We start from the raw sequence: 17,694 nt of genomic DNA, 5'->3' as shown, positions 1-17,694 counted from the left end.
AAGAATGACTCGCAGTCTATTTATGTCTTTGTAACAGCCAAAAAATAAGGTCTAAGTTTGAGTGGGTAGACAAAAGGGAAAGGGAGAATTGTTACCAATCTTGTTCTAAGTCCTCTATACCCTCAGTACTGGCCCCAAATAAGTCTAAACTTCCAGAGGTCCTGGCCTGCATCTTCACACTGTTGTTTAGGCTTACATAGGGAAAGGTGTTAAGTCTTGTTGGACCATGGCTGGGTTTTTTGGTTCCCCATGTTTACAATCTTGGAAAAGGTGGAGTACTAAATTCACTATATATGGTCAGTCCTGTTGTTCTTTGTCTTAATATAGAGCATGAGTTTTGGAGTAATATAAAACTGAATTTCTATCCCCCCAGCCAATCGCATTCTAACCTTTTGATTCTATTAATTTCAGATTCACATCTTTGATTCTGGGACTATAAATTTGAGATACCTTAAATACTATTTGGAGATTAAGTTGCAGAAAAAGCTTTCCTTTCTCCATGGGTATGGTAAACACTGTACATGATTTAAAACTGCACTCTCAGTTTCTGGTAGTGATGAGGGGAATGGTGGAGGGTAGAAGGACATCCCTAGCTCATTTGGAGTCAGCCTATGGTAGGGAACCAGTTTAACATGGGAACCTAGAAAATATATGACCTGTGAAATAGTTGTAAATTGTGTTTACTACATGCTCCTCATGCAATCTGGTAATCTTCAGTAAAATCTTATTAGAAGTTATGGTCTGGTCTCTTGTGTATTATATGAAATTGGGGAAAGATGAGGGCACATTCTGGAGTAAAAAGGTACAAGAGGCAGAACAGGATTTCATTATTAGAGTCCAGAGTAGTGGTGTCATTGTTTACCAGCTGAAAACCACTGTGCAGCAACCTCATGAGGATCAGAGGATACAGAGAGAGAGAGAGAGAGAGTGATACAGTAGCTTGCTGAGGATCCAGAGAAGACAGAAGGAACTTTCTGGAAAACAAGATAGCAGCAAGCCTACTTTTAGCCAGATTACAACTGTGTGATTTATTAAAGGGGCACCTCCTCTGAATCGATGCCTATCCCCGCACCGCCATTGCCACCAGCTTGTTGAGTAGAAAGTTTGTGTGGGAATTAGGAAACAAACAACCAAAAACAAAACAGGGCTATTGTGTCCTGCATTATGACTTGCTGAGTACAGGGCATGGTCTGGATTTCAGACCCAAGTTTCATGCTATGCCTGCTGTACTTATGCAGGACAGAAGTAGCAAAAATTCCATAATGGCCCTGAGCATTAGCCTAAAAAATTCTGAGGAACAGCAAGGTACCTATGTGGTGGGTGCTTAACAATAAAAGGGGTCATGGATTTTTGAAAATATTCTGGTGGAAGAGGCTCACCTGTGCCATCTGTTTAGGTTACATATATTTATATTTGAAAAGAAAAAGGTTGGAATATGTATACATATACACACATACAAATTTTTCAAATATGGTTATTCTGGGTAGGGGGATCATGTGTGATTTTTTTTATTCATGTGTTTTAGAGGGAATTTTCCAAATTTTATGAAATTAAGAAAAAATTAATTTTGTAATCAGAAAAAAATAATTTTTTAAAGATAAGTTGTAGAATGGGAGTGTTGTCTCATCAGGAACCCAAGTTTATGTCCATCATTGAGGTTCAAAGTTTTCTGGTCATGTCTGGCATGCTGATGACACTAAAAGTCTTCTTACATGTGGAACTGGGAGACCTTCAAGGAAATAATTCACATTGAGGGAAGAGCAAGTTTGCCAATAGGTTTAGCAGGAAGAAAACCTAGGTTTTTGGTGAGGAGGGATGAGTGCTTATCTGGGCTGTAGATTTGTCTTTTAACCAGCCTTCCCTACTTAAGTCTTTGGGATTGCAGGGGCCTACAAATAAACAACAGAGAAATTGTTACTCAATTTTTATTATGGAAAGTTTCAAATATATACAAAAGTATAGAGAAGAGTATAATGAACTCCCAAATATCTGTCACACAGCTTCAAAAATTATCAATTTATTACCAATCTCATTTTATCTATATGCTCATCTACCCCACCCCCAGGTTATTTTGAAGCAAATATCAGTAGCATAATCATTTCATCTGTAAAATTTACAGTACATTTCTCTAAAAGATAAGGATTAAAAAAACATAACCACAGTACCATATCACATCTTAAAAAAACCCAATAAATTGGGAGATGTGCAATTTCAAATTCTGTAAGGATTAAGGAAACAATCTATTTCACTGGTACCATGAGTAAAGGTATAACACTAAAACGGAGCTCACATTTTTTGCTTATGTAATTGCTTTATAAATGCAAAAGAAGAAAACTACCATATTAAAGCTACTTTGGGGCCTCTGTATGAAGCTGGGTAAGAGTGTTGACATTACAAACCCCATGGCAAAACTCCATAAAATTATCTCTAAAAATCTTTGTCATTTTTCTTAAAGTTGCTCTCCTGGACACAGTTGACCCAAGTCCTCTCTATTTAAATTCTTCATCTTCTATTCCCCCCTACAGAAGATTTTTTTCTTCAATGCCTTTTCTAAGTGACAACAATTTAGCTGACTCTCCTCCACATTCTCATATGCAGAAGCCAGGTAGAATGAGAAGCCAGCTGAGTGTGTCAGAAAAGGGGATGAAAATTGGCCAACTGTATCAGTAAGAGAGGCAGAATAAACCTAGGCAAAGTGGTATAATTAACTTTGGAAACTGCCTGTACCACAGTTTTTGTTAGCTCTGGCATCAAATAATACAGTATCCTGAACCTATAAACTGGGAAAAACAATCTTCAAAGGGATGGTAAGATCACATGAAAGAAGTAGTTAGGGCATTGCAAAAACATCAAATATATCATTTTAAAATTTATTTTTTATAAAAATTCACATTATATTGTGTTTATATTGTGTTTACTGTATTTATTTTATAGTTTTATAGCAAGTGATATTTTTTGAATAAAATTTTCAGCAAAGTAACAACAGTACAAAAACACTAAAGCTGTTACACAAAGGACCGGTTCTACAAAATGTTGTCCTTAAATGATGGGGTAAATCTCAAAATGGTGCTAGCCACTTTGTGGTATGACAGAGAATTATGGGTAATAATTTCTGTCCTTGAACAACTTAAAACTGCCTTGAAAAGTTTCTGAAACACCTGATATGGGAAAGCCTCACACTTGGTGCCCACACAGCATATATTCTACTAGCACCAATCGAAAGGGGAATGTTTTGCCACATAGTGATTACAAAATGTGAATTCAAAGAACCTTCAGAGATGTCAATCAAATTTCAAGTAGCGTTTCATATGCAGAATATGCAAACAGTAAGGAAATGTGGTCTTTGCTCTCAATGATATCACAGTCTAATGGAGAAGGCAGATACATCAAAAAAGCGCAACAATAGGCTATAGGTGCTGAAATCAGAGTCTGTTCATGTACAATAGTACAACAACCAGGGCAAGAAAAGTCAGTGGCATAGACAGGTAAAGAGTGTCCCAAGATACAGGAGGGAAATCAGATGAGCTGTCTCCTTGGAAACATTTTCAGAAACGCTCACCTCCACTTGAAAATTCCATTGATCAGTGGTTCACATCAATGATTCTTTCAAAGCCATCCTGAAGATCTTTGCTGTTCATCTGGAAAAGGAAACCAACGTATAATTAGCAGGCTTATATACTAATTTAAGAACTCCTCCAATTGACAAATTTACAAAGAGTCTATGATCTGCATCACTCTGCATTTGGAAAGCCTTCACAGAATTATCTAATGCAGATGCAATGTGAGTTTAGATCAGCAGCTGAAGGAGTTACCTATTATATTATGAAATAAAAAATGCAGGAAAGCAGTGATACTACAAACTTTGCAAAAAGGTGGGTGGTCATGTAAGACATAAAAAATTCTAAATTCCATTTTCTGGACTGTAGGCTTATGGAAATAATTCAGGCTAGTTCTCACCCATCAAAGGGTTTATGGTCTAGCTGCACAACCATGCAAATAAGTACAATAAACTGTTAGAACCATGACACAGAAGAAAGTATCTTATCCCAGTGGCCAGGAAAGTATTCTCATGGTTTATAAAGTATCTATTTTTATTGTCTCAAATTTTTATAAATTATATATTTAAAAAAACCTGAGCATCAGATAGATATCTTGGCTAAAGTCAGTGTGAGCCAGAACTGGAGCCAGTTTTCAACCCTAAGTCTGTCTGACTTCAAGCCCTAACTGTAGTTTCTATCACACCAAACTGTCTCATAGAAACGTCATGTTTTACTTCTATCACCATAGTGACTTTCCCACTTCTTATAGTACTGTTTGCCCATGAACATTTAAAATCTGCTAAATACAGTATAACAGTTTATAAGGAAACAACTACCAAGAAAATATTGATAAAACTCTGGTTTTCTCTGGAAGCTCTCCCCCATGGGACATCTGAAAGTAAAAAGCCCTTACTCGGTCAAATATATCTTGTGTGTATGTCTCTGTGTGTGTGTGTACATACAGACATTTCTAGAAAAAAAATATACATTATAGACAGAGCACCCATTATTTCCAGTATACTTATGTATTTGCATTAACCTCTAATGTTTTCTCTTTATACATTAGGAAGAATAAACTATTTGACCAGCTGGAAATGTAAGCTATTTATAAAACATACAGAAAAGAAATTTCTGATGCATGTCTGCAAACCTTAATTATCTGTGGAGAGTACTCTTTTCCCTTTTTTACCAAGGGGAGGGCTGAAAAACCAAACAAATAATGTACAAGTGACTTTTTTTTTTAATTTTTTTTATGTTTATTTTTGAGACAGAGAGAGACAGAGCATGAACGGGGGAGGGTCAGAGAGAGGGAGACACAGAATCTGAAACAGGCTCCAGGCTCTGAGCGGTCAGCACAGAGCCGGACGCGGAGCTCGAACTCACGGACCGCCAGATCGTGACCTGAGCCGAAGTCGGACGCTTAACCAACTGAGCCACCCAGGCGCCCCTACAAGTGACTTTTTAACACTCTTGGAAGGAAAAAAAATCCCAACTGTGCATCAATCTTTGGGGCACTGAAGTGATAGAAATTTTCTACACACTACCTCTGGTTGCCTGCTTTGGCCTCAGACTCTTGGTCTTAAAGAGTAAAAGAGTATCTCCTTGGACCTTTTAACTATTCTGACAAGGCTAGGCTCCAGAGAATATTTCACAAAAACTACTTAAACGAACCTGACAGTCAATGCTGAAAATATCATGACTTATTCTAGATGTTTCTGTCAAAAAAAAAGGAAAGAAAAAAAAAAAGCCCACAACATATTTACAGGCTAATAATTCTTAGTAATAGGTTAGTATGAATACTGTGCATTTTTGTCTTACTTAAGAACCAAATAAAATGATGCATTATTACCTCTAAGAATAACAAGTTAAGCCTCCAAAGTATTTGTGACAGAATTTCAGGTGGAAGGGATTTTTATCAACAAACTTATCTATAAAATAAAGATCCAATATGTCTGATGTGTTAAGGAGGTATTTAAGAATCTTGTTGAAAAACTAGGTTATTGGGAAAAGATATCTTTGGGTCTAAATGAGATTTTATGAATAGTGAAAGTCTGCTTGTTTGAAATTAAAAGTGCTCAAAGAGATATACAATATATATCACTTTTAAGGGAAAACAGAAAAATATTCAATAATTATATTTGATCAAACTATATAATTCAAATGAAAATGTCGCTGGTTTTAAAAACTCATCTTTAAAAACATTTTTTACTGTTTATTTATTTTTGAGACAATGTGAGAGACAGAGTGCAAGCATCGGAGGAGCAGACAGAGGCAGACAGAGAATCTGAAGCAGGATCCAGAATCTGAGTTGTCAGCATAGAGCCAACAGGGCTTGAACTCACGAACCATGAGATCATGACGTGAGCCGAAGTCGGACACTTAACCGACCAAGCCACTCACGCGCCCCTTAAAACTCATTTTTAAATTTACTTTGAGATCATTAGTGCCAAAAATGTTTTGTGAACTGAAACTTGTACTTTATCTGTGCTTAAATTTGTAGGAAGATTTGTTTCCAAAACAGTGGCACCAAACTTTAGAAAGTGCAACAGAACCCACTTTTTTTTAAATTTTTTTTTCAACGTTTATTTATTTTTGGGACAGAGAGAGACAGAGCATGAACGGGGGAGGGGCAGAGAGAGAGGGAGACACAGAATCAGAAGCAGGCTCCAGGCTCTGAGCCATCAGCCCAGAGCCCGACGCAGGGCTCGAACTCACGGGCGGTGAGATCGTGACCTGAGCTGAAGTCGGACGCTCAACCGACTGAGCCACCCAGGCGCCCCAGAACCCACTTTTTAATAGCAATCATATAAACATTTTAATTTGTAGAAGTACAGTGCAAACCAAATGGAGAAAAGTATTTGAGTATTTTGAAGAGTAAAACACACAAAGAACACAAGAGGGCAGCACAAAAAAGTATACATTCTATAAGTCAACATATAAAGTTCAAAAACACAACTATTCTATAGTCTTAAAAGAAATCAGAGTACTGATCAGGAGTAGAAATGCAATGGGTTTTTGAGTTACAGGTAATGTTAATTTCTTGAACTGGATTCTGGTTACATGCATGTATTCACTATGTAAAAACTGATTAAGCTGTAGTGTTGGAATTTGTACATTGCTCTGTATGATGTAAAACAGTAAAATATGAATTTCTAACAAAAGGTACCTGTTACACTTTTAGCAGTAATTGTTTTTGAAAACAGGTTGCTTTAACAAATATTTTAAATGTTAAAATTATTTAATTATGTAAATGTTTAAATTCTTTTCTATTTTATACTCATTATTTACTACTGGAATGTTTTAAAAATGTTTAAGTGTTATATATGCCATCACCTTTCCACCCTTAGTATCCTCTTCACAAAGGAGGTTGTACTTTTACCTGACTGCTGAATGGCTATGAGAATAAAAGTAGTTTCAGAAGAGAGAGCTTTGGAATTTAGGTAAGATTCCTGATTTCAAACAAATATTGAAGCAAATGCAAGAGCTTTTAATTAGATATCTCAAAAAAAGTTTGTCCTGTGACAGAAAACATTTAATCCTAAATCTTTAATAGAGATTGTACAGGTGTCCTGACAGTTTAAGAAGTCTGTACCAGCCAAGTATCAAGAAAGGTACATCACTGGATTGGAATGTAATCACCATATAAATTCCATGCCTATGGTTATTGGTAGTCAGGAAGGTTAACTGGAATGTCCACTCAATTCAAATACGTGAATTAACTTTCTTTCAAAAACTAGTTAATATTGGGAGAACCATGGTTATTCTAGGGTATTAAGAAATGGGCAATGAAATTGCAAGTTGAACACGAAATCACTCCCTACGAACACAGTTTTCATGATAACATGTACACATCAGGATGTGTTTGGTTAACAATACTTATCCAAGAAGACATTCACTGTCTAAAGTAATATTTGTTAAAGTACATTTGGGCTGTATGGGAAATGGCCACTTCAAATAAGCAGCAAAAAATTACCACTGGTGAAATTTTTTTGAAAATCAAATTATGTACCTATGAGTAAAGAAACTTCTGAAAAGGCCAAATTAGATCACATCACTGAACACAAAATTATTGCCCAGTAAGGAAAGACCACAAGATGTGAAATTTCTTAAATATTAAAAAAAAAAAAATCCATCAATGATCTTTAAACCAATTGCCATCACAGAAGGGCTGGCGTTAATGCTGTGAATGAGAAAGGAGGTTAAGAAAAAAAAAAAAAATTAAAGATGCCACACCACCAAGATGTTCAGATTTAAAAGGCCTTCACTACAAAACAAACCGCAAGGCTATGGTACCAAAAATGCACACGTGCACATACACACGTGTGTGGAAACGTAAAAGAAAAGAACAACCCACAGCGTGAACACACTTGTACACAAACACACACACACTAAGAGCTGAGCAAGCAGTTAAGGCACCTTTAAAAACAAACAAACAAACAAACAAACAAACAAACCCACGTGGTTTAGGCTTACCGAAATCTGTTACAGTCCTACGAAGCAGCGATTTTTCAAGGCATCTGAAAAACGTGCAAATTGTCTGAAAACAGTGCCTGGCAACTGAGACAGTTTGCAAGCGTGATTCAGAGGTCTGCCAAGGAAACAAAAGAAGCCCCCCTCCTCCCCGAGAGACCGCACTAGGCAGCAGAGGTGCTCCGGGCACTATTTATTCTAAAGTAGGCGGAAAGCAGAAGTCTGTGCAGGAGCGGTACATACTAGGGATCGCTCTGTGGCAGAGACGGGGCCACCGAGTTTCCATTGGTTGGGGAGCCGCCCAGCTTTAGTTTCTCCAGATATTCGGCATGCACGGGCTTGTGGCACTGGAGAACCTTGATCGCATCTTCGATTTTGAACCACTCTCGCTTCCTTCCAATGCTAACCGAATCTTCCCAATCCTCCAGAATCTCGGTGACGGTCAGTACGTACACGTACGTTCTGTGCTTGCGGTCTTGGTTCTGTTCGAAAATGCCCAGGAGCCGGCCTAACTTCCCCTTGACTCCCGCCTCTTCGAACACCTCTCGGACAGCCGCACTGCCCGGCTCCTCCTCGGGCTCCATGCCCCCGCCCGGCACGATCCAGCGGTCCGGGTACCGACTGCTACTCACTAACAGCACCTCGTCCTCGCGCTCGCTCCGGAAGCACAGGCACGCCGCCCGCTTCTTGAACCCCTCCGGGTCGTAGGTGCGCGTCTGGTTGGGCTTGCACTTCATCGTCACGGCCGCCCGCTCCCGCCGCTCGCTGCTGCTGGGATCGCTGTCGCCGCCGCCACCGCAGCCGCCCGAGGTGCCAGAGAGAGAAAGGGCCGAAGAGAGGAGCAGCGAGAGAAAGCGCTCTGGCCAGGAGCCCCGGGTAGATGAGGCAGGGGCGGGGGCGGGGACGGGGGCGGGCGAGATACGTCAGTCAGTTCGTCCCCCCGTGCGGCCAGAGGGTCCCGAGCGCCGCCGCCTGACTGGACGAGGCGCCGCCGCCCCCGCGCCCGCGCCCGCGCCCGCGCCCGCGCCCGCGCCCGCGCCCGCGCCCGCGCCCGCGCCCGCGCCCGCGACCCCGGCCCCGCGCCGCCGCCAGCGGGTCCGCCACTCCGCACAGAGCCCACCCGCGACTCCCGCGCGCGCCCCCCCTCCCTCCTCAGCCGCCGGGCAGGGGTTGAGCGAGGTGAGGCGCATTCGCGTGCGCGTCCGTGTCCCCATTCACGTGCGCGTTCACGTTGGAGGGCGAGGGGCGGGGGCGGGGGTCTCGTGGCTCCCGCAGCGCGCGCGGCGGCGCCGGGGGCCCACTGCGCAGGCGCCCCGCACCTCGCGGGCTGGGAATCTCCTGCCACCGGGACTTCGGTTCGCCAATCCCTGCACCCTGACTTGGGCCGGGATCGTTTCCACGTGTGCCTTTTGAGTCGAACTTGGCCGTGGCGCGGCCAGACGTTTCTCCTCACCCTGTCCAGCAGGTTGCATGAAACACGTGCACTTATTTTACCCGCGATAAGGTAAAGGGCATCATCACTGTCCATAACAAATGGTACCTCCTTACGTTTTAGGAGGGCCCAGGGTTGTCTAAATGACCCTCAGTATTCCTGGCAAAACAGTACCTAATCTTTGCTGAGTCATAGCATGCCGTTCTATTTCTTCAACGGGTTTGTCCACCTTAAAGGTCAAACAGCCAGTTCGTTTATCAGCAAAATGGGGTTATTTGGGAGTAGCAGAGGAATTGCGATTCGGGACACGCAAAGCGTGGCACACCTTGGACAAGTCTGGAGATCCGAGCAGGGGAACCTTCCTTTGTAGGAAAAAGAGGAAGTTGGGAGGGATTCCTGCGAAGGAAAAGTCCATTGCAGGAAAACGACAGTTCAGAGTGATGACAGTTTCTCAAGTGGCAGAGTTGTGGTATTTTCCTATTGGCTGAGCTTGTTGCTGGGGCAGGAGAAATTCCTCCTTCCTCCTGCTGGAGTAGGAAAGTAAACTTCTTCCTGCTGGGAATGCAAGGCACTGTTTGTCCTTGTTGGGGTCCACAATTGATTGCAGCGGTAGGGTGTGAAAGCTCCCCCTGCTGGCCTATGGACTCCCATTTTAATAAGGTTTCCTTGAGGCGCTTGGGTGGCAAGGTCAGTTAAGCCTCCAGCTGTGGATTCCCACTCAGGTCTTGATCTCAAGATGGTGAGACCGAGCCACAGTCTTGCTCTGCGCTGAGTGTAGAGACTGCTTACGATTCTCTCTCTCTCTCCCTCTGCCCTGCTCCCCCCCCCCCACCGCACTCCCCCCCCCACCTTCCAAAATGAGGTTTCCTTTATTCAGCGTGGCAGGTTCTTCACCTTGCCTGGCATGTTGGCACAGCCCATCACTTAACACTTTTCTTGAACCCCTACTGACATCTTTCCTCAGTTTCCTATCAGTAAACTTCTCTCCTACTTGTTTCAGCCCTTTGTACTTGGAGTCCTATTCACCCAACAGCTGCAGAACCACCCCAATTAGCCTTTTATTAAATGCCAACAGTCTCCACCCTCCACCCACTCCACCCTCCTCTCTCTTTCTCATTGAGAAGTACGGCTTGGGGTTTTGGAAAACATGCCTATGGAAATCCCTTCTCATTTTACAGTGGGATGTTTACAAGCCTTCTGGGATGGGCCTCCAACAAGGCCACTTGGTGCTCTGTCACCTCTTTGTGTGCTCAAGCTGTCCTCTTGGCCAGGAAGTGGCCCCTCGCAGCCCAATATGTAACAACCCCAAAGGCTTCCCCCACTTTTTCATTTTTTCTTACTGTTTCCCTGCTCTAACAGTAGCCTTATGGAGAAGGCCTCTGATGTCCCCCAACTTTTGCCATACTGCAACTTAGGCATCTCTGCCTCTCTCTTACCCACAGACCCTCTGCTGGCATCAAGCAAGCAGGATCTTGAAAACTCACTTTTCCAGCGAAAGAATCCCTGCATCAAAGGGAAACTGAATCTGAAATGTAAGTGCAAAGTACTGAGGAAACATACAGCCCCAGTTTTAAATAACAAGTTAGATCAGCTTCCCAGGGTCTGCTCTACTCCATTTATACCCAGAATAGCTCATACAAACGATCCTGTTCCCAGTGGCAACAGACACCTGTGATATCTAGAGCATAATATGACACAAATGTGTGGGTTGCATATGAAGAAAATGATAGAATGGAGACATAAAGAGAATGACTTCAACCAATAGAGATACTACTACTACTGACCATATTTTAAGGATAAATGGACGATGAAAGAACATTTGAAGGAATGTGACACCCCGTAATTAAAAACAAACTGGGAAAATAGATATTAGAAGGTTGTAGTCCTCAGTGTGTCTAATACACAAATACACCAGTGGTGTTGAACAACTAGAAAAAAATTCCATCACAATCAGGACTTAGGCAAATATACCTATTATCACCAATATTATTAAAGCTCGCTTTAGATGGTCGTTCCAGTGCAATTAGATTGTAAAGAGAAAAAAAAAAAGTATTGTTTTAGTAAAGAAGACAACATTTTCATTATTTCCAAGCGATGGGAATATATTCTTGGGAAAAGCCTAAGAAATGATATAAGAGTGAATTCCTTTAAGTGGTAGAATGAAATACTAATATTGAAAATACCAAAGCTTTCATGTATGCCAGCAATAATCATATAGAAAATATAATGGGGAAATGATGGCATTCATAGTAGCAGTTATCAGCCACCACACAATAAATAAAATACCAAGGGATCCTGAACAGTGTAGGTAAAGACATTGTAGTAGGAAATGATAGAACTTGGACTCAGCTTTGAAAGATGATTTGAATGAATCAAGAGGAACTCTAGCAAAGCTGGGAGATTGGGCTGGTGTCTGCGGGAAGGGGTGGCCCAACTCGGCCCCAGCCACATCACAAGTTCCTTCACTATTACCAGTACCTATCTCCTTGTCCTTGTCTCGGCAGAGGTGCTGCCTTCTAGTCTAGTCCATAACTTGCACATCAGAGTGTGCCTATGCAGTAGGCTTCTGTTGGAGGCATATTTTTTTGGAAGGGAGAGTAGAGCAACTTTATAGTATGGAGAGAGGTACAGGCTGGGTTCCTACTGGCAAAGTCATAGCACACTTCCGGATAAAGAGATCCACAGCTTACAGATTTAGTACAATTCGAGAATATTTTCAAATGTGTTTTTTTTAAGAATTTCATACAATGATTTTATTATTCACCTGTTAGAGAATAGGGCAAGATAGCTTTGATTTTTTTCTATGGAAGAATAAAAATCCTTTTCGAGAGACTGCATTCTAGTATCTGGTGTACCCATAGTTAACTATTTTTCTGATGATAAACATGGTCATTTCACAAACTATTTTAACAGTAGACTGTTACAGTAACAACTGTAATATGTGAATGCCTGCCTGTATCTCCTCCCACATTGTCCTTGGCCTTGGCGAGGAAATTTGCTATGTCCAATGGAACAATAGCAAGTGTGAAGCAAGCAGAGAATTGAAAACTGCTTGCACACCGGAGTTTGCCCTCTCTTGCTGCTCTTGACACAAGATAACAAGAAGCATGAGTTAGGTGGGTGATGAGAGACCCGGGGCCCATGCATCCCCTTCACCATAGCTGACAGTGAACCAGTTGCCAGAAATGTGGGTGGGTGAAGCCGTCATAGACCATCTAGCCCCCAGCAGAGCCTTCTAGCAGACAGGGCACTGACCACAGATGCATAAACACACCTTCTGAGAACAGCAAAATGTCCACTCAGCTAAGCCCAGCTGAAATTGTCGAGCTGCGGAATTGTGACCAAAAGAATTGGTTGTTTACAGTCACTAGATTTTGGATGGTTTGTTGTGCAGCAGAAACTGGCTGGTACAACCAGTAACTGCCACCCATCAAAATACAACCAAAAACAAAAGAGAGGGAAAATAAGGTTCATAGTGGAAATTTAACCTCTGCTTGGAAAGGTTGACAGTGAACTTGCCCTGGAAAGGGATGAATTAAAACCTGATAGTTGTCGAGGACAGTCTGTATGCCAAGCCCTGTGTTGATCTCTGTATCCTATTTAACTAACAGCCCATTAAATCTTAAAGAGGAGGTTACTATTTGCAATTCTTAGAAGAGAAAGACTTAGAGTGCAGTTTGTATTTGAATTCAAGTCTTCGTGTCTCTACAGCCTATGCTCTCACAACATCACCATGTCTTATCAAAAGGATTATTTTTGCCAAGAGCTATGGTTTGTTGTGTCATTTTTTGATGATGTTCAGAGTTGACTTCTTATGTAAGGTGTTCATTTGCTAAGAGTCACTGGGTTCAAAGAAAGGTATTTTCCATTTCCCGCACAATATACGGAAAAGAACACCTGAGTGCCTACCTCACTCCCAGCAATCAAATGTGTCACCTTGACATGTTACTTGACAACTTGAAGTTCGATAACTTCTACACACAGAAAATGGAATTAAGTGATACAGAATAGAAGATATTCTATTTTGTCATCACTCTAGACATTGCTTTTGATTTATTGATGGTCTGATTGTTTTTACACACTTAATATTTATCTACTAACAAACCTGAACAATGAGTATCAAAATTCCCCTTCAACAGATTAAGAAACAGGCTGAGATGGGTTTCAGTAAGACAGTAAGTGAGGGAGCCAAGGTTCACACCTTGGTCTGTCTGACTCTAGAGGTAATCCCCTTCCTTTCACTGTGACAAATTTCACGTGTGTTGAGAGTTGCTGAGATGCACAGTACGTGCCATTCCTGTGGTACAGACTTACTCTTCTCTCCTTTTTTTTTTCCTGCCAGGAAGACCCAGGCACCCAGGAGAACATAGCTTCTCTGTAATGTTCTAACACTGGAGGGATCTGTTCTGAGACCAACAGTCCGATACATATTTCTGCCTTTTTTCTCAGGTAGGAAGGAGCAGGCAGATGGGAAAGTGACAGCAACACAAGAAGCATCGTTGTGGAAAGTCGAGCACCTTACTTAGTGAGATGATAGATTACAATTCTAAGAGAGATGGGCTCTCCAGACCCGCTGTTTCCTGGGATAGAGAATGTTACAGACATTCCCAGAGCCTTTTAGTACCCACAGCTGGAACCAGCTTTCAGGAGAGTGACCACAATATACCTGAAAAGATTGCAAGATGTATTAAAGGGAGAGGAGCATGATTCAGTTGATTAAGTGTCTGACGCTTGGTTTTGGCTCGAGTGACGATCTTACGGTTTCAAGAGTTTGAGTCTGAGTCCTGCTCTGTGATGGCAGCATGAAGCTTTCTTAAGAATCTCTCTCTCCCTCTATCTCTGCCCCTCCCCTACTCGCGCTGTCTCTGTCTTTCTCAAAATAAATAAGTAAACTTAAAAAAAAAAAAGATGTACTAAAGTAAATCGTTTCAGTGATTTTAGTAGTAGTCAATGAGAGAACATACAGTGTTTTAGAAATCAAATGACCTAGAATTTTAAATCTGGCTCTCTCGAGTAGTTATGCAGCCTTTAGCAAAGGACTATTTCTGACTATGTTATTTCTCGTCTGGGAAGTGGGGATTACAAAAGTACCTACTTTACCAACCTCACATTGCCTGGAAAGATATTCCTGACCATGTGTGCTCACCCTCCCTTTACACTGGGGTTAAATTATCTCCCTCTTTTTCTTCCTTTCCAGGCTCCCTTGACGTTAATTCTGTCATCACTCTAATCAAGGAGCTCTGTAATGATTGGCCTGTGTGTTTGTAAGAAATTTCAAGACTGGGAGCCAGCCTGAAGCATACCTGTTGCCCCTGAGTCAGCACAGTGCCTGGAACTTGGTGTCCAGGAGGGATTCAAAATACATTGTTTGAGCGAGAGAGTGTTCCAGAAGCTACGTGGATCAAAGGCCAGTTATTACTGTACCTGTTAACTCTTTATCGGTGATAGGAAGTGAAAGATGGGTGAACATAGGTATCTCCACATGCAGAGGTTGGGTGAGTTGTGTCTTTCAAATCACTCCCCATGTGTTCCCAGAGTCTTTGCTTCTTTGTGTATCTTGGATGCTCTGTTTTTCCCTCAAATACAGAATTGGCTTCATATGGTGTCTGTGCTCGAAAATTCAGTAAAATCTCCCAAATACAAAGTGATCTGAGCAAAAAATACCTCTCAAATTTTTCCCTTTGATCCATGAGTGTATCACAGGGTAAATACAGGACTTTTACTTCTGTGTTCTGTGAGTAATGGCACAGATGGGCAACCAAGGGCGTGAACACAAAGATGAATGGATGTCAAATCCAGGTGAGTCCTTCCGTTCTCTCCAAGAGGCAGCACTCCTTTATTTCTCCTGCTTCTTTGGTCACTACCTCTAGTTCCCTGACTGCTCTGTCTCTCCTTTTCACTGACATTGTCCCTGTGCATTCTTCTCATTCAGCACCTAAACCCTTTCTAGTGTTCCTCTGTCACATGTCAGAGTGGAATGCTAAATCCTCAGGAAGGAACTGTAAGCACCCTCCACCCTTATTGTATATTGCTAAGTGCATTCATCTCCCCCCCGCCACCCCATATTCCTGATCCCCTTTACCTTGGCCTGAATTGCCTCTTAGTTACACTTATCACCTAAAACACTGTGTTATTTACTTGTTTATTATGTTGATTGCTTATTTCTCTCTCCTCCCCCCCACCATAGCTCCTGCTTGACTAGAACCTCTTGATCTTAGGAATCTTTGTCTCTTGCCCACTGGGCAAGAGCAGCTCAGAACATTGCTGAGCACACATTGTAGTCGTCCGGACCCTATCTGTTGGTATACTGGACCTATCTGTCTCCCTTGCTACATTGTGACACCCTTGAAGGCACGGGCCATGTTTCATTGTTCTTTGTCAGTCCACCATCCAGAACAATTTCTGATACAAGTGGAAAGGCATCGCTGAATATTTGTTGAATTAATTAGTTAGTTGATCCTTTGAAAGTGACACTGGTAGGGCAAACATTCTGTTTCCAAACTGCAGTTATTCTAGTAGGTGCCATTGGTGTCAGCACCATGTATGGATCAGCTGCCATGCTAACTAGGCTAGTCAGCTGGGAGATGTCTGCTGGCTAGAAGTCTGCCTCATTTTTTGTGGATCCCTCATAGGGCTAGCACCGTTCTTCCTGCACAGCAGGATGTAGAGTGGTGTTTCCAGATCTTTGTCATTCATCACTGGATGGCTTTATCTGTGCAGGATGTGTACCATAATTTACATAATATGTTTCAAAATAAAACTGTATCTTTGGGAATAAAAGATAATTATATAATTAAACAGACAAAATGAAGGCAATGAACTGATGTAGTTGAAATAAATGTTGAGGTTCATGTTAAGTAATAGTGTACATAATGATGGCCACTGCACTAGGCTCTTCATTGATCTTTCATTTGATCCTACAAAAAAATGCTTCAAAGGAAATATCCTCATTCCTATTTCTCTTTCTTCAGGGAAGATATTGAGATCAAGGACATAGTGGAAATTGCCCAGGATCTGAAAGCTAATGGTAGCTACATGAGGTGGAAACTTGGGGCTCATTGATGATAACACCCCAGAAAGTCTGCAGTGGAGGCCGACCCTGCTTAACTTGCCCCCAGCAGTCCTGTTTGTTCCCCTTCCATTTTCTGCTGTTTCACCTCCACCATTTCATCCACCATTTCATCGTGTCTGCCAGCATTTCAGAAGCTCTCTTCCCAGGATTCTGTCCCCTGCTTCTTTGGCACAGTGTTGGTATATTCAACACTGGTTCTGGTTGTGGCAGATGAAAGTTGACTGTTTTGCGTCCTTCTGAAGGAACAGAGTAATTGTGATTTATAACTCTTTCATGACTTTTGATGATTGTGGATCCTGAGGAAGGTCCTCGGCTGCAGAGCTGGTTTCTTTGTGCAAGAACCCTATTCTTAAAACAAACAAACAAACAAACAAACAAACAAAAACCCTATTTTTGGCAGGACGCCCTTCTCTTCCACAAAGGTATCAGACCTGCCCAGGAGGAAAGATAGTTTCCTTATCAATGACACTGAGCACCCACAGGCCCGGACACCACTAGACCAGTTCCCTCAGAGGCAAAACAGGTTTCTCAGGGTCACCGAGCTGTTCCACAAATTTCATAGGCTCCTTAGATAAAGATAACAAGGCACATGCAAATGATGTTTGGCATCAATTTGGGAAAAGGAAAACAGCTGCATCCCTTCTTTCAGAGTAAAAGCTTTGAGTACCCCCAGTAAAATCAGCCTGTGTGGAAAGATGCACCGTTAGTGAGCACTGTGGTAGAGTAGCTATGACCAGGGGTTCTGAGCCAAGCACTTTCTCTGAAATTTGATATTGTTAAGAAAACAGCATTTCCTTTTCTTTTTTTCCATCTTCCTTTGGGTTACTTACTTCAAGGCAAGTTCAAAAATTATTGCTTTTGTTCTTTTTCCCAAAGTACAATATTGTATCTCCTAGTAGAGGACACCAATTAGACTCTTAGCTTCTGAAGTTCACTTTAACTTTGATCAAATAGCTTTTTCTACCAGCCTACATCTCAAAGGAAGTATCCTGGATTTGTTGCTTTGGATGAACTTTCTGATGTCTATAATTCTTAAAATCCTCATAAAGGAATCCTACTTGGTTTTTTGTTTCTTTGTTTCTTAGCTACTATAACAGAAGACCCAATAAAAGCTCTTCGAGGGCCTACCATGTTTCAGGTCTTTTGCTTATCTTGCTGATAATTGTCATACAATTCCTATG

The 17,694-nt window shown here is 41.8% G+C and overlaps 1 protein-coding gene and 1 long non-coding RNA gene across 5 annotated transcripts; one reads left to right on the top strand and one right to left on the bottom strand.

The window, feature by feature from the left end:
• Positions 1-2,924: 2,924 nt before the first annotated feature.
• NUDT11 (nudix hydrolase 11) lies at positions 2,925-8,896 on the bottom strand. Of its 2 annotated transcripts, none has more exons than XR_006213519.1 (2): positions 8,013-8,896; positions 2,925-3,638 (listed from the first exon to the last, which is right to left on the bottom strand). XR_006213519.1 is itself a non-coding variant. In XM_042974941.1 (2 exons), coding segments are annotated over exons 1-2 (495 nt in total). In that variant the 5' UTR covers positions 8,747-8,894; the 3' UTR covers positions 2,925-3,637. The 2 variants fall into 2 exon arrangements, 1 of the variants encoding a protein (XP_042830875.1); XM_042974941.1 differs by having other exon boundaries at positions 8,253-8,894.
• On the top strand, positions 8,713-17,628 carry LOC122235442. 3 transcript variants are annotated; one of them, XR_006213521.1, is made up of 5 exons: positions 9,285-9,513; positions 10,884-10,973; positions 13,784-13,890; positions 14,639-14,936; positions 16,413-17,628. It is a non-coding gene; the product is annotated as an uncharacterized LOC122235442 (long non-coding RNA). The 3 variants fall into 3 exon arrangements; XR_006213522.1 differs by lacking the exons at positions 9,285-9,513; positions 16,413-17,628 and adding an exon at positions 8,713-8,885 and having other exon boundaries at positions 14,639-16,401; XR_006213520.1 differs by lacking the exon at positions 16,413-17,628 and having other exon boundaries at positions 14,639-16,401.
• The last annotated feature ends 66 nt before the right edge of the window (positions 17,629-17,694 follow it).

The sequence above is a fragment of the Panthera tigris genome, chromosome X (genome assembly GCF_018350195.1).
Source record: "Panthera tigris isolate Pti1 chromosome X, P.tigris_Pti1_mat1.1, whole genome shotgun sequence".
Taxonomy (NCBI): Eukaryota; Metazoa; Chordata; class Mammalia; order Carnivora; family Felidae; genus Panthera; species Panthera tigris.
The sequence above is the reverse complement of the archived record's forward strand: the minus strand, read 5'-3'. Positions and strand labels throughout refer to the sequence as shown.

Excerpts from the sequence above, each read along its gene's own strand:
- NUDT11 (XM_042974941.1), bottom strand. The coding sequence starts at position 8,746 with ATGAAGTGCAAGCCCAACCAGACGCGCACCTACGACCCGGAGGGGTTC.